The sequence below is a fragment of the Sitodiplosis mosellana genome, unplaced genomic scaffold (genome assembly GCF_009176505.1).
Source record: "Sitodiplosis mosellana isolate CC-2019 unplaced genomic scaffold, AAFC_SMos_1.0 Smas_scaffold_6167, whole genome shotgun sequence".
In the NCBI taxonomy this organism is placed as follows: Eukaryota; Metazoa; Arthropoda; class Insecta; order Diptera; family Cecidomyiidae; genus Sitodiplosis; species Sitodiplosis mosellana.
The window spans coordinates 478,994-496,079 of record NW_022601408.1 but is presented as its reverse complement, the minus strand read 5'-3'; the positions used below and the strand labels follow the sequence as shown (position 1 = coordinate 496,079).

The 17,086-nt window shown below is 34.6% G+C and overlaps 1 protein-coding gene across 10 annotated transcripts in view; it reads left to right on the top strand.

Annotated features, from left to right (window-relative positions):
- LOC129575581 (dual 3',5'-cyclic-AMP and -GMP phosphodiesterase 11-like) overlaps window positions 1-13,547 on the top strand; it is a 64,358-nt gene extending 50,811 nt beyond the window's left edge. For 8 of the 10 annotated variants that reach the window (XM_055459397.1, XM_055459396.1, XM_055459398.1 and 5 more), the window contains 5 exons: window positions 9,982-10,039; window positions 10,106-10,393; window positions 10,746-12,590; window positions 12,686-13,021; window positions 13,138-13,547. In XM_055459397.1, the coding sequence (XP_055315372.1) occupies window positions 9,982-10,039; window positions 10,106-10,393; window positions 10,746-12,590; window positions 12,686-13,021; window positions 13,138-13,154 (2,544 nt within the window). In that variant the 3' untranslated portion in view covers window positions 13,155-13,547. Of the gene's footprint in view, window positions 1-5,269; window positions 6,111-6,183; window positions 6,286-7,927; window positions 9,857-9,981; window positions 10,040-10,105; window positions 10,394-10,745; window positions 12,591-12,685; window positions 13,022-13,137 lie in introns of those variants that run through there. The other 2 variants (XM_055459402.1, XM_055459406.1) reach the window with 2 other exon arrangements.
- The last annotated feature ends 3,539 nt before the right edge of the window (window positions 13,548-17,086 follow it).

The window sequence follows — 17,086 nt, the reverse complement described above, 5'->3', positions numbered from 1 at the left end:
ATATCGATTGCTTCGTTATATGAACACTATTAACTGATACAGAATTTTTTTCTCTTTAATTTAAAATCTACCATTGTTTTGGAAAATAGTATACATTTTACGTCAAAATGTGAGCTTTCATGAAATTCTGTTTGGGGATAACACAACGAACTTCTGGCCGCATGCAATGATCGCGCCACAGTTATCAATTAATTGCCACTATACATTTTGTCGAATATTCACACATGATTCCAGAACAACAATTATAATTAATTACAAAGCTTCCACTATTATTTGGTCAATCAATTACGAAATTTTGGATATTAGGTCTATTTTTCGCGTCACTCGTCGCCGTTTTTCGAATTTCGGTTTTCACTGGGCATGTTTATATCATTGCACCAGTAAAGCGAATAAAAATAATGGCGACATTATACGTGCATGTTTCGTTTATTGGTGAGAGAGTGTGTTTGCGTTTTTCGATGCCAACATGCCGAAAACAGTCACAACGCTTCTACTGCTTGGTTTTGACGATAAATAAAAGTTTTTAATTTAATTAAGTGTCTCCTAACGTGCGCTAGTTGAACGGAATTGGGTTCAATTATTTTTACCGAAATAACAACAACATTGTCCATCGTAAATGCTTTATGTACGAAAGAGGGAATGTAGGGTTAAAACATGATTTTACCCGAGAACTTTGCCTTTGTTTAACTTTAAATCATCGACTTCGAGATGGAAAATGTACTAACGAAATTGGATGCTAGTTGTGACAATGCTTTTTCAACTGTGCTTTCATTTGTATTTCATGTATCGAGAGGCACCAATGTACCTATATTTAACAACTTCTTCATGTTTTGACTTTAAGTTTTTGTTCATTGTTTTTCAAATAGTCAGATAATATAGATTTGATAATGGAAAAAGACACGGTTGGAGAAAGTTATTTAATTAGCTCATTTAGATAATTTTCAATTTTTCACGATAGATATTCACGTTACTACTATGTATTCCAAGCACAGATGTACTAGATTAAACCATCAGCTTAGATTTTTTGAAAGATTTAGATAATAGCTACGGTGTATTATGCGCTGTATGTTTTGAAATAAGCTTATGCTCAGCATGACAAAAGACAAAAGTCAGCTATAGGCCGGATTTTGAATCGTTCATGGGATGCTTTTGATGTAGTCAGCTCTTCAGTCGAATCATGCGTCTTGAATGTCAATAATTATCAATCAAGCTTCTAAATCACGAAGATCTAATTGAACAAAAAAAATGTTCTTGTGTATATTTGCTGAAATTGTTACGTACCATATTAAATTATGCAGATTGCTTTGACAGCCTTCACCGTTTTCTATTATCAATGCACCATACCGTCCCTTGAATAAATTAAAAGTCCCTCACTTGAAAATGCAACTTGGCTTATGAAGCCCTGACGTTTGCAATAAATGGAAAATGTTCATAGAATATTTTGATAAAGGTTGGAGCTTCATTCTCTGAATGCAAAACTTTGCATCATACTCAAGTTTTTCAATAACTATGCTAATAGACATTTTTGTGCAAGCATATAATAGAGAAGAATGGCTCAAGTGAAAGAACATTCAATTTCAGTTGACATACACCGCCTGTTCTAATCGGCTAATTCGGTCTGCTACTCAATTCATAACTGATAACATGTTCGTCTTAATTCATGGAAAATATTGAAATATCGATATGATATTAAAATGCAAACGTACAAGTTATTCATATATCTCAAACGGAGGGATAAAAATGAAAATGTTCCGCCTTTTTTTGCTCCTTCATTTAGTGAACAGAAAAAAAAAACTACTATTAACAACTTTTACATGAAAAGAATAACTTTTCAGTTTTTCTTCACTTTATTTGCGTCAAATTTACTTATAGGAACTTTTTGATGGACAAGTTGCGGTAAACCAAGCAAATGAGAGAAAGTGAAAGAGGCTGGAAAAGTAAAACTGGATTTATGTATGAGGCTGTGAGAATGAAAATGACAATACAGGAATAAACATTCTGAAACGCATCAAGAAAAAAAATTCGCAAAAATGAATCATGAGTTCTGAATATGCAAAAGTGAAACATGAATTTACATGGGCAGCATAGGAGGTTCATGTTTCACTTTTGCGTATTCAGAACTCATGATTCACTTTTGCGAATTTTTTTTTCTTGATGCGCTTCAGAATGTTTATTCCTGTATTGCCATTTTCATTCTCACAGCCTCATATGTGTTTGGTGGTCGTTTACTATTTATCACAAACGTGTTTTTCGTCAAAGTTTTTCGCTAAATCTTCCTGCATAAGTCTGTTGCTAACAAGAGCTAACATTTTCACAGAACTTCCAGTACCTTTTTTTAAAGTATTTTGAAGAACTTTTTGAACATTGGAATATATGCTTATCCACCTAGTCCATAGCCCTAATATAATATGTGTCCATCGTGTGGTGCACGTTAAGTAGAAATGTATTTTTGAAATAGAAAAATTTACATTTAAAATTTCCAAGTTTAGTTCCGCATAAATAAACTGACATACAAATGAGTGATCGGGAATAAAAATGACTAAAGTTAAACCACTTATGGATAAGCGTAACACAAATAGAATCGATTTCCAAACGCGGGGGGGGGGGGGGGGGGGGGGGGGCGCCTAGAATTTTTGACCTTGCACACGTCTGCTTGTGGACGCAACCTTCTTAGGCGACAGCACATATTGAGGTATTCATTGCAAGTTCGATATCGATCCATCCAAGGTCGCTTTCTTCGTATACAAATACATGGGAAAGGTTTGACGTAAGACGCCAAGACGCCTCTAAAGCTGTCATCGTACACATATTGAACACGAACATTGTCGTTTACACAATCGCACTCACACAAATGAACGCGTCGATAGTGCCCGTTCAATATATGTACGATGACTATTTTGAGTGTCCCTCGCCTAGAGGGCTGTGTGTCGTTTTTCTTTGTTTATTAAGCGATCTTGATCCATCATTATTGGAAACTCGCTGTGCTATTTAGCATCTTTATTCTTTCAGTTGCCAATAAATCCAGCAATTTGCTTCCCGTATTCGTTGACATATGCTCGAACGATATTCACAATCACTTTAAATATGAATACATTATCAGCATTTAACGCATGATACTGTCAATTTGCGTATTCACATTTGCGCGCGTACTCCGTCAAAGTGGAGGAATAAATTAAAGAAAATGAAAATGCGATACAATGTGATACAATATATATATATATATATATATATATGTGTGTGTGTGTGTGTGTGTGTGTGTGTGTACAGAATATGAAAATTGTGAAGAAGTGCCGCGACAGAAAGAGACCGACAAAAGTGAATGAGAATGTAAAAATGTGCTAAGGGGAGAATTGTTTTATAATTTGTTGGGTTATTTTTTTCCTTTCATTTCATACATAATGAAAAATACGCACATACGTTCAGAATAATTTATTTAATCTGCACATTTAATTGCTTCCTTGAAAACACATAGAGAGAACAGAGAACGAATATTGGTATGCATTGCTATTTGTACCTAATTTATAGACTGAACGTTTGCTCATAGCCAGCTGACTTGACTATATATCGAATGCCATTTTCTCTCATTCTCTCTCTCCCTCTCCCTCTCCCTCTCTCTTCTTTCACTTCTTCTGGTTTGTACATGTATGTATTGTATGTAAGTGGATTTTCGGGCGAGCCAATTTGACGCATACCTGAAAGAAGTTGTGAGCGTGTATTCGAAACCTGATTTAGCTATATACTTCTTTTTTTTTACGTTTTGTTGTTTGCTTCTTTTATTGAGCTTACGTATCAGTTAATTGTTAACTTTGACACAAAGCATTCGCCGAAGTCAAACTACTTCAACACTAGATTCTTTACATGTATCGCTCCATAATAGAACTTGACGTATTTTTTGTTTGGGGGAGATTCGATAAAAAGAAACGATTCATGATGCCATACGAATTACAAATCAATAAATGGTCTTACATGCATGGAACAAACCTCTTCTCACTTGGTTTGTAGTGATCACAGTGGTCGATGACTGATAGTAAGCCATTTTATATTTTCACCTACAAAATAAAACGTTTATTATTGGCATTAGCATTGTACGATATTGCTAACGCTTTAAAGTGATATTGGCCGAATCTTCTCAAAACGGTACTATTAACAAAACTTGACAAGGATGACAATGCAAATTGCCTTCGTTCACTTTTACAGGAAATTCCTATTCTATAATCTTCAAAATATAAATGAAAAATGATTCGTTTAAAGAGTTTTGATTGTGCAATAATACTTCGATCACTATGTGTTGAAAATTAATGAAATTTACTGTGGAAGAATTCCATCTCGGGAGTTCGAAGAGATTTTTGTTGAATGTCTGTTTCGACATAATATTGATCGCAGTAATTGTTACCAAAATAGTAGAAGTAACATGTGAATAGAAAAACGTTTTATTGCTTATTAATTTTGTTTACTTTTTATATGTCCCAAACACACTAAACCAGTTCTGGGTTCTTTCCGCTATGTGCATCACTTTCAGTCTGTACTTTGCATATGAGACGCGTGGTTTTACACCGTAGAAACGGTATATTGTTTAGTTGTTTAATATGCAGATATCTATGAATGTTCGCATTATTTGAAAACGCTTAATACTACATTATCATCATTGTAGTTTGCAACTCTAATTATCGAATTGGTGTGAATTTTTCAGCCATCGATAATGGATATTGAAGCAATGTGTTGGGCGGATTACGTTTGCCATAAACATTATTTATTTATAATCAGATTCATTGAGTATTGCTTAAATTTGTTAAAAGCAATAAATTTTTCAATGAATTCATAATGTGCCATTGAAAAGCGTTTCTACTAAACACTTCGAACACATCAATATTTGATTTCATACTTTTGTATTTATCTGTTGAAAACACGCACACTCAACCACTCAACAAAAATGATGAGCTATTTGATTTTGTTTCTGTTTCGTTCTCATTCTCTTTCCATTGGACATGGCACGTACATATTGAGTTCAGTCGTTAGTACTCAGTGTGCGCGTATGCTAAACGTTATTAAACATGATAAATAAAAAAAAAGAACAAAAGCAAAGGCGCATAGCAAGTTCCGAGATTGTAAGCATTCGAACGTACGAATGAATGGTCGTTCCGTATGGCGTCGTTGTCCAACAGCCAAAGAGCACTTGAATAACTTGCAGTTTTTATACACTCACAGTGCCTCTTATAGGTGTATCATTCCCAATAACAATGGCAACAACAAAAATTTACATTCTCAGTATTTAAATCGCCATTGGCTTCTGTGGCTCTTTCAATTTTCTATGTTATACAATTACTCGCGTGTTACACACATCATGATTCGTACAAACGCATGAACGAGATATTCTAGTAAATAAATATAAACAAATATCATCGATTTGGCTTTAACACGCTTCTGGTGTGCAGTTTTTTCTCCAGTAAAAATTGAATTGCCAAAGCGACAACAACTGACTACGCTGTCGACTTGCTTTTGCATCAAACGATTCTCCTAAACGAGTCATAATCACATTTTCTGACAGAACAATCAGGTGCTTGTTGTATCGTGCGGTCAGTCGTTTTTATTCACTGTTGTTCATTTTTTTTCTTTTGCTCTTTGGTGAACATCAACAACATAGTCGATTAAAGATATCATCGAATTTGTGGTCAATTCAAACAAATAACGTGCAATTGCATTTTTAGTTGTTGCTTTTTTTTTATTGTCATATCCATAAAAAGAATAATTCGCGAAAAAAAAAACGTATTCTAAAAATATTACCGGGAAAATATATTTTGCTAGTGGGCGAATATGAATATGTGAAGTTTGTTGATGAAATCTGATGGAGCAGATTAATTTCAAGCCAATGTGGACATTCATGAAATGAAAGTAATTCATAATAACGTGAAATGTTAGCTCGGCTCATTTAGTGACTTAAATTTGGGCTGCTCTAGTGGAACAGCTCTAGCTATACCAAACGGAATGAAAAACAAAAACAAAACAAAATAGAAAAATTGAAGCTCAGTAACGTAGACTAACGACGTGCAAAAGCGGACAAATTCATATATATAGCTGTAAAATTATTGTTGATGCGTAAACGAGCAGAATACGTACGTTTAGTTTCTTACATAGACATTTGATATGCTCATCATTTATTTGATTTATTAATTGATGGGAAATTAGGGAAAATTCTGCGATTCAACAGTTTATGAGGTGCTCTCCATGAAACATTTATTCAAATCTCATTTGAAACTGCAAACAATGAATGATCTCCTCGATACGAACGTAAGTGAATTTATTATTGTTACATGAAGTGAATATTTCTTCACCAGATTATTAAAAGTAACTGTTTATTTCCATCCATTTTTGCTGGATTTTTGAAGAAATGTGAAAATTTTACATTTGTGCTATTCATGTTTTAGTCTTAGGTCTCCTCAAGCCCGAGTTTCTTAATACTGAATGGATGTTTTTTTCCACCTATATTATAACGAATTAGAAAATAAAATCGCTACCACCCGTTTTCTAACAGAACAAACACAATACACAACAGCAAATCGTGCTTATTCATATTTCTGTAATACTTCCAGTTTCTTAATGATTTTAATTTCGCTATTCGGAACAAATGTGCACAATTATATCAGAAAATACCCGTTGTGAACTATTCGAGGGTCATTCAATAAAAGAACTAATGAAATTTTCGTATTTATTTGAAATGCTAATATAACACCCATCCAGAAGTAGAAATCCACTATTTTGTTCACGCTCAAAAAATTGTGTAGAATTTTTTTTTGTGAAATGAATTACTGCTATTTCCACTCAATTTTGCGAAAGCCCACAACAAAATATGTCAACACTTTAAACTGCCATGCCATTTCGGCCACTCTAAACAAAACGAGATTTATTCTTGATTTGTATATTTGCTTGAAAATTTCAATAGGTTTGAAAGGAATTTGAGCTTTGAATAGCAGCCGAGGACATCAATCATCGTTAGCAAACCAGTTGAAAGAAAGGAAATTACCTGAAAAACATTTTGTTTTCGAATCAACAAGAAAGAAATATTGACACTTTAGTGTAACCACAGTGTCATTTTAAAAATAGCAATTGCTTCAAATCAATGAGCCGACATTAAATACACTGCATGTGGAATGAATGAAATGAATAGGAATGTCCACGATCTTGAATAATTGAGCTGCTTTGACATAACATAACAATTACTCTTTTTTTGGCCACTCACAGAATGAGGTGCTAATTTAAATTTGGGCCATTACTTAAAACGATGAAAGTAAAATGTGTAGTGCGAAATTGAATCGTTGTTTCTATAAGTATCTGCAAATCTATTCGCTTGTTCTATAACAACCAACATCAATAGTAGTGTGTAATGTTAAGTTTAAAAAAAAAATGTGTTGAACAAAGGACAGATAGCAATAACTTCCACACAAATGTGGCTTCATTCGTAGCTGGGGCAATTTTTGGTTGAACACAACATTTATGGATTCCGTAGTCGATAACTGAATAACCGCTTTAGGCTACATTCATTGAATACAAAATGAGTTTTGATAGTCCTCACAGCCAGTTGCCGGTTCTTGAGCTGAATAATAAATTATACAATTGAGTTTTGCCTGGTTCAACTTACGTTTTACTTCACATCAAAATGTAAATGTGACAAGACATGTACGGTTCTACTTTCAACTGGCTTAAGGGAATAGACGGACTCTTTACAGCGATGTTAATTGATGAGAAGAGTGCGTTTTGCATGCACTTCAAAGTCAAAACACAATCAATCAACATATATTCAATTTGAATAATTTTAAAATTACCTCTAAAGCACTTATACCACACCATGCCATACCATCTATTGAATCTGTACATATTGTATGCATTCGACTAGATAATTTCAATATATCTGAAGACATATCGTGCATCTGCGAATCTAACATGTTAACAATGACATTTGTTCAACAATGCAGTGCTATTTGAGTTGCATGAACTTCTTTGAAATTGGAACACTTCCTCCCTGCATTCAAATTTCAATTTCATAAACGCCGGACATTCCATTGATTGTGCAATTTGGACAATTTTTTTTTTTTAAATCAATATTGGTTTTCTATGTGTCAATAACCCTAGTGTCATCGCTTGTGACTTACTCGTTGAGGCTCTGTTCAATATTGAAATATTAAATGAAATATATGGAAATAGATTGACTTGTGGGCAATTGTCAGTTGTTTACGATAGATTTTTCTAAAACACGGAACTAATCGTAAGTTTAAAAAAAATGTCAAAACACATATTGGTTTGCACATTGAAATAGATGATGTTGGTTTTGTTGATTTGAATATTCAATTTTCAAAATGATAATTTCTTCCAGCAATATAGTCTCAAATATTCAAATATTCAGAGAAATGAATAGCAATATTGCTAGAGCATTTTTTGCTACTAGTTACGTGCGGCAGTGCTAAATGTTGAGCGTATTTGATAGCAAAATACCGGTTTTAAATACCTTAAGGTTTGGCGAAACGATGTATTTTTTTTTTACGAATGCAAAGATGAGATACAAACTTATTCTCCCAAAAAATCGATATAAGTTGCCTCTGGAAGAAAGAAGAATCGAATTTTATTGATTAAATGTGTCGCCTTTCGCATCCTTTCTTCTTTAATTCCATTTGTTTGGCGTATTTAAGTTTAAATCTGAAAAATCATTCTAGTTGATCGATTGCACTTAATTATTATACTAGTTTTACAAGACAAGTAAAACAAAGTAGTAAATTATGATGCATTGATTACAATAAGACCGACCATTATTTTTTTTTATTGCTGACCAATTAGCGACGGCTGCACTAGAAATTGTCTACTACGCGCAATATAACCATTTCACATGTTCCATTCTTCTCCTAACTGGTTAGAATATAATATTTTTTTACGACAATTAAAATATCGACGGAAATTGATGTTATATGCGATTTGTATAATTTGAACCTGTTTGTTGAGAGAGTGTATTGTTTTTGCATTGATAATAATGATACGTGGTAGAATGCGGGAACAATTTTTTTTATATTCTCACTTACTTTTCATACAGTTCCTGAAATGGTATGGATATGTAGAACCTGAAAGGAATTTATTGGTATTACTAATTACATCAATTTTGCTTTGTTCAACAATTTATCGATCCTTGAATTATAATCATAGTCGCTTTCAAAGACTTCGTCGAAGCACCGAAAAATTCCCATTAGAATAAATAATCTGGCTTTGAACAAGCGGAGAAAGTATCTTAGTTAACGACCAAAAACTTCAAATTCACATAAAAACATCTGCATCATTTGATTAGCATTTCTCGTGCCCATTTTTCCTTTATATAAATGTAAATGCTCATCATTTCACGAGCGCAAAGTGATGGAGATGTTTTTGTTTGCCTGCGTGCACGTTTCTTCTATCTGTATAGTCTATTAGGGAGCGGGGGAGAGGAAGCAGAGAAAAGGGAAGAGAGAAATGACGCAAGAAGAACCCATTCCTTATTATAACAATGAAATTTGGAAATTCGTTTGCATTCTTCCATAAATTAGATAATACAGAGAGACGTTCCCCCAAAATATTTTTTCCGAATTTTGAATGCAAATTACGAAAAAGTGTTTCATGTTTAATTAAATGATGGTATGAAACAAGGCTAAGCTATAACCAACTGTAATTTGATTATAGAAGTATTTTTCTTGATGATGCCTATATTATTTATGAAGAATGCTTCACGAAATCACAATAAATCACATAGATATTTGGTTCAAGAATGAAATAATACTGAAAAATGCACTACAATACACACACGATGATGTCAAGTGAATTCTGAATAAACGGAAAGTTTTGAGTTGTAAGCGCAAATCGACCAATACAAATAAAAATGAAAATGAAAATGAAACTGAAAATGAAAATGAAAATGAAAACTATGAGATATAATGATAAAACTTTGCTTTCAATCTTCTTCTACATCACTAGGCTCAAGATGTAGCTACAATGGAAACTACTGACAGTTCTATATACATTCGATTAAAACGTATGTATTTATTCGTAACATTACACTACCGCGTCCATTTCTGACTTGTACCTTTTGTTTTTCCAGCAACATCATCGCAAGTCCAACGATTTCGAATGTCAGACTCTGACCGAGATCGACCATTAATTGAAGCGTTAGTTGCAGATGAAAAGCTGGAGCATCCCCGTCGTCGCTTTGCATGCACCGGCCGTTTTCTCACAATGCACAAGAGACGGCGCAAGAAGCTAACGACGCGCTCTCTAATGCAAGACACAGCCATCTTGGACGACATACATCACGGTCAAGTACAGTGTATACTTAATCAAGTGAGCAACTGGAAATTCAATGCTTTCACTTTGGAAACAGTTACTGGAGGTAAGTTGAGCGTTCATTGCACAATTGAACCCGTGAGCATAAAAACGACTTATTAAAAAATCGCCGAACAAAACGATACAAGAAAAAACTACCGAACAAAACGTACCACAGCGATAATGTGTAGCACAGCGGAGTTTCGTTTTGAACGGTACCGTCCTGCTGTGTTACGTTTTTAACGTGTGTTTTGTTTGGTAGTTTTTTCTTGTATCGTTTTGTTCGGTGATTGTTTAATAAGTCGTTTTTATGCTCACGGGTTCAATTGACGATGAATGAATATTGAATATGTACATATGGTACATACTGACATCGATTGCGAGTGATATACAAAAATCCGAATGTTTCAATATTACAGGTCGTTCACTGCCAGTTTTATGTGTTCATTTGTTTCATTGGTATGGCCTTTTGGACCACTTCAAGTTAGACGTAGTTAGATTATGGAAATTATTTACATTGATTGAAGAAGGCTACCACAGCACGAATCCGTATCACAATTCAATACACGCAACAGACGTTACGCAAGCTATGCATTGTTTTCTTCAAGAGACCAAAATCATGGAGCACCTCGAACCAGTCGAAATTATGGCGTCGCTAATTGGAGCCGTGACGCACGATTTGGATCATCCAGGTGTGAATCAACCATTTTTGATCGCTACGTCAAATCATTTGGCTGCACTGTATGAGAACACATCGGTTTTGGAGAATCATCACTGGCGCTCGGCCGTAGGCTGTTTGCTGGAAAGCGGTGTCGCTGAGCAGATTCACAGTATTCGGCCGCAGTTGGAAAAACAAATAAGCTCTCTGATTTTAGCAACTGATATTACCAGACAACAAGAATTTCTCACGAAATTCCGGGACTATCTCACCAAAGAAACGTTAGATATGCGAAAACAGGACGATAGGCACTTTATTTTACAAATCGCGCTTAAATGTGCCGACATTTCGAACCCGTGTCGACCATGGGATATAAGCAAAAAATGGAGTCAAAAGGTGTGCGAAGAGTTCTTCCGTCAGGGCGACTATGAACGTCAGTTGAATTTACCAGTAACTTCGCTGTGCGATCGTTACTCAACGTCGGTTCCGAAGATACAAGTGGGATTTTTTAAATTTGTTGTGACACCACTGTTTGACGAGTGGCATAGGTTTCTAGGTTCGAAACTATCCACGAAGATGATGTACTTTCTGAAATACAATCAAGTACAGTGGGAGAAACGGGTTGCGGCTGAACTGGCCGAGGAGACTCGAACCGAAATGTCTGACGCCGAGGTGTTGGAAGAAGATGAATCTGTACATGACGCACACGCTGACGGGGTAAACGAAGAAGATATAGCGGTTGACTTATCCGACAGCTCAGAGGTTCTACTGCCCGACAAAGTTAGAATGCCACGTAGGAGCTCTCTACAAGTACCTAACGCACCATCCAAGTATGACCGACGGCTATCAATGCCATTGAACCCACCCAAAATTATTTTGCCCACCAAGGATTTATTGTCCCGTGACGCCATACGTGAAGAGCTTGAAGCGAAATTGGACGCTGACTCTTTTTCACTGCTGTCGTCGGACAGTGATAGTGCACCTCGCAATAAATCATCCGATAATAGTGTACCTGATCGCGAGCGCCCGCTGAGTGCTGAAACACTCGTTCCGGACTTGAGCATTGCGACAATGAGCAACAGCGCCTGTGCCGATCACCTGAATCGCGTGATGCACGGTGTAGGCTGTGTATCGAGCACTACTGTCACCGGAGCAGCTAATACATCGAAGCATTTGGTGCGGCAGCAAACATTTCCGCCACTGCAGCCGTACGGCTATCAAAGAGCTCGCTACATGTCAGCAACTGGTGATATCAGCACATATCCAGAGACGTTAGTCGAAAGCCGTTCATCATCGTCCGAATCACAGACTGAAGATAATCGTGGTGTTTTAGGCATAAGTAAAAAAGACAGTTTCAAACGTGAGAAGGAACAAAATATAGCGGACAAGGGATGTAAAATGGCCAAACTATCCATTGTACCCGGCCAAAAAGAGAATTTGGATCCGAGCTTTTCAAAAAAGAATTTAAATCGTCGTCGTGGATCCGCTCCAGTCGCCGTTGCACTTCCTCCGAAAACCGTACAAGATGATGCAACATCTCTCGTTTTCAAAACATGTGACAAATTTATGCGCCGCGGGTCGATGCCCTCTGATAGTCTCAAAAATAGTAAGAGATTCGTTCATCAATTCCTATTAATTTATTAATTTTTTTGCCCATAAATCTAAGTAATGCACTAAATACCACTTTCATTATCATTGTAGCGTCATTCGTTGAACAGAATCTTCCACAAGCGTCTTCTCTGGCGGCAAATCAACGGCGTAGTTCAGTTCCAGGTGACAATCTCGTCGTGGCTTCAAATCGGAATAGCTGCCATAATGGTAAATCGAAGAATCGGAAAAAATCATTGCGACGACGGTCATCTGGAGGGGCTGAGATCTTGTGTTCCATTGTGTCAGAAACGGAGCCAAGTAGTTCCAGTTCACCCTGGTATCGTTTCAAACGAAGTGAAACAACGAAAAATCGTTCTGATTTAGACTTACTACTTTCGCGTAGGAGAGGCTCGCTTCCTGTTGAGGTACTTACAACATGTAACTCAGGTAAGATTTGAACACCATCGTCCACCTTTCAAATTTGTCCATTTTCTCGCCAGCTTCTAAAATCTTTGATTCAAATGTGTTTGTTTGTTTTTTCTATTTTATTTCCATTTTCACAGGGACGATGCGCCACTAGGTTGTATTAAGCGGAAATGGCAAAGAGTATTACCATTTGAGTTAGCAGATACATTCAAAACAGTTCATGAATCTTCAGAATATACACGAAATACATCGCATTTAAACCTGTTCAAAATGTAAAATTTAATCTGCAAACAAAACACAAGCATACACACACACAAAGAGGTAAAACACATTTTAGTTAAGATGGTTCATGGGCAGGACCCGTATACTTGAATCAAAAAAAATGCACACAAATTATATATTTTAAATAAGTGAAATTGAAAATGATGCAAAAATATACCAAAAACTTTTTGATTATAAAATAATTATTTGTATGATGGTTTGCATACAAGTCGCAAATTTAAAGGAGAAGGAATTGCAGTGTTTGATTCAAATGCAAAAGTTTTAATGTTTTAGTCGTTTTATTATCATTATTATATTATTTTATTAATTTTATTATATTATTATTATTATTTTTTGTTTCGATCGTAGCCTTATTTATGATCAGACACATGCAACGTAGTAAGCGGGCTATCTTATTTGTATCTCATGATGCATAACGTAGGGTGCCCAACTATTCTGTTGCGTGTGACTTCTGTAAATGTTGTTGTTTTGGTTTGATTTTTTCTTCTAAGTAAGGTACACCTGAATAAAGCTTAAAGTTTTGTTAAAACAATTTTACGTTGAAATAAATTTAATTTTACACTATTTCAAATTACAATTGCACTTTTTTCGATTTTTATTTCAATTTTATTTGTTCAAAACTACCTCCTGAAAATCCAAAATAGTTTTTGATTGCCAATTAGCATTTTGCTGCAGTTCTGCAAAATGAATATCCTGGCAAGTCATTCATTGAAAGTCACTCCATCTAAACTTAATGCAAAGATTCCAGCATCATACAATTCAAACTCAATATTGTAGTCGAATAAAACAAAAACTCAACTGAAAATTGGATAAACCAATGTTTTGCATGGTGTCTGTGCCACACCAAATCAAACATCATTCATGAATCATCGTCGATTGTCAAATGAATTTACCCCGTCAAAGCATTTTTGATGCGTATTTTTGCACAAATTCGCCAGGAGAGCCATCAACAATACATCAAGCATCTTTTCTCACAAATAATAAATTTGACCACAATTCTAAAAACTCATGGACCAAATGATGAAAACAAAAACTGACCGAGCGAATTATATACACAACACATAGCGACATTAGTAGCAACAACAGCAGCAGAAACAACATCAACATCAACATCAACATCAACAACATCAGCAGCAGCGATAATAACAACAACAGAAACAAAATATATTCAATTGCAAACATTTATACTTTATGGGATGTAATAGAGTGTGTATAACTCGATGGTGAATTTACCAAATTGGCATTGCCAATTCAGACCACTTTCGAATTTTGAATCTCCCAATGAACCGTGAGAGAAGAAACAAAGCCATAAATTGGATGTCAAATGTGTTATGCTCATATATTTCGAATGTGCAAGTTATGACATAAAACAGGGTATATATTGCGATGAGTTACAAAAATTTACACACAATGACACGTATATTAGAAGAAGAGAAAAGAAACAGAACCGGGCATATTGAACAATATGCTGTGAGTAACGCGTACAGTACATGGTGATTGGAACTTGTTGATGAAAAAAACAAGCTCTTAGGACCATTGTTACCAATATGATTTTATGCCATATACTGTTCAATTGAACAAATTCTCTCATGCTTCGTGATAAAACGCAAGGCATCGATATGTATATTGGTGAACATATTTGAAGCAAAACTTACTTACGGTTCGGCTCAAATTCCCAGGAAATAACACACAACACGAGTTTGCATTTCCGTATCGAAATGGTGGAACACAGCGGTAACGTTTCGACTGGCATATATGTAAAAAAAATTCGAAAAGTTGATGAGTCGAGTGTTTCGTATACAAATGGCAATCAACCAACTATCACATTCGAATATAAAAGTGTTTTCGAAAACTCTTTGTTGTTCGGCGCTTTGTTCATAGAAAATTCATAGAAATGCCTCATAATTTGCCCGCACAAAAATCATGATTTTGAAGTATATGGTGCAGAAGAGTTCCACAGAGCTATCACAATAATAATCAAATTGCAATCTCAACACGCAATGAACATTGTCATACCGTTTTCAATGCGATTTTTTTTTTGTATTTCGGTTTAACAAATAGGTATATACATTAAACTTCGAAATGTATGTCAAACTTTTATTTAAATAATAAATGTGGTCGATTTGTTGTTGAGATGAAGTCAGATAACATGATTGGATTACGTTGTTTTTTTTTTTTTCTTCCTTCTTACTCATGGGGCGAAAAATTCAAAAATTGAATATTTGTATATTTTAAGAAAGCAACAATAATTGAAGATATTTAAAAAAAAAAAAAAAAAAAACAAGATACTAGAATTCGATTAGCAAAAAGAGAATCAATATTAGGAACAATTTACTAAAGTTGAATAAATATGTATTCGTAAGGGTTGCAGACCATTTCGACAAAGAAAACAAAAATGACAAAACTCAACCAAGTGAATATAATGAGCATGTTTTTGTTTTTGTGTTAAAATTGAATTCGTTATCATTGTTATTTGAGGTGAAAAAAAGTGAATAAACCTATACGTTCTCAAAAACCGAATCTGAGGAGAGAATAAAATTTAGGCAAAAATTGATAGGTAAAGAATGAGCTTATTAGAGGCGAATTCATTTTGAGTTTTTGTCCAAAATCTAAATCAAATATACAATATAAATAGTATCTTCCAGCAAATGAATTATAGTAAGTGAAGAAACCCACAACATTTTGTTCGTTCGTTCTTATTTCCTTTTGTTTAAATTAGGGTATTTTAATTTTTGTGGAAAAGAAAAAGAGGGTAGTATCAAATTTAAAAAAAAAAAAAACATTCCCACGTCGATTGAAGATTGCCAAACATCGTAGCGATCGATATTCAGACTCACCGAAACAAAACAATAATCGCTCTGTCTAATGGTCATCAATCATCATAATGGTAACCATCAATTGATGCCGAATTTTCTACTCTTTAAACTGATAAAACTCACTTTTTCATAATCACAAATTTCCTCGTACCAGGTGACTCAACTAAATTTCATTTCCATTGCAATACGTTTATATACTCTGTAAAATAGAAAGGATTAATTATTAATCTTTTGGTATTATTTAGCATAAAAATCCTATTGGATTAAATGAAAATCCGATTAAAATTACAATGTATAAGTAATATATTTCGAAAATCTAGTAAAGATTATCAGATATGTTTATCTCCTTTTCGTTCTTGTTCGCATTAAACATTTCTTTGCTATATATGAACAGAACTGATGGACATATGTATGTGATGGATACAAATTTTCAATCACAAACCTCTGACGGATTTAAATATAAATTTAGAAAGGAAAAAATTAACACCTACACGAATTTTAACAAATTCAACAATTCCAACTCCTACCTGTCGAAAACGAGTTTTCGGCAAATCTGTTTCTACTTTTCATGGATAAACGGTAAAGATTAACACACATCTTTGAAATAAATCATATAGTTTTTCTCCCGATATGGTTTGGGATAAAATCCACCAGTAATATTATGTAATAGATATATAATAAAATATAGTGATAATGAGATTTAAAAACAAAACGGAAAAATATACAATTCTATGTGACCATATTAGCATATCGAATAATGGATATTTGACGCTTGAATGCGATGAAATTTTCATTACAAATTAGATGGAGCAAATGCACCCCAAAAAAAATGTATCAGTTTTAAGAATCAGCTCCTAGAAAATTTAAAGGAATAAATTGAAATCGAAACGGTATAAGAAAATAAGTTTAAACAAATTCATCAACAAAGTGAGAGAAATAATCATACCGATGATCATTGCAGCGATGACAAAATGAATGCTAACTATTT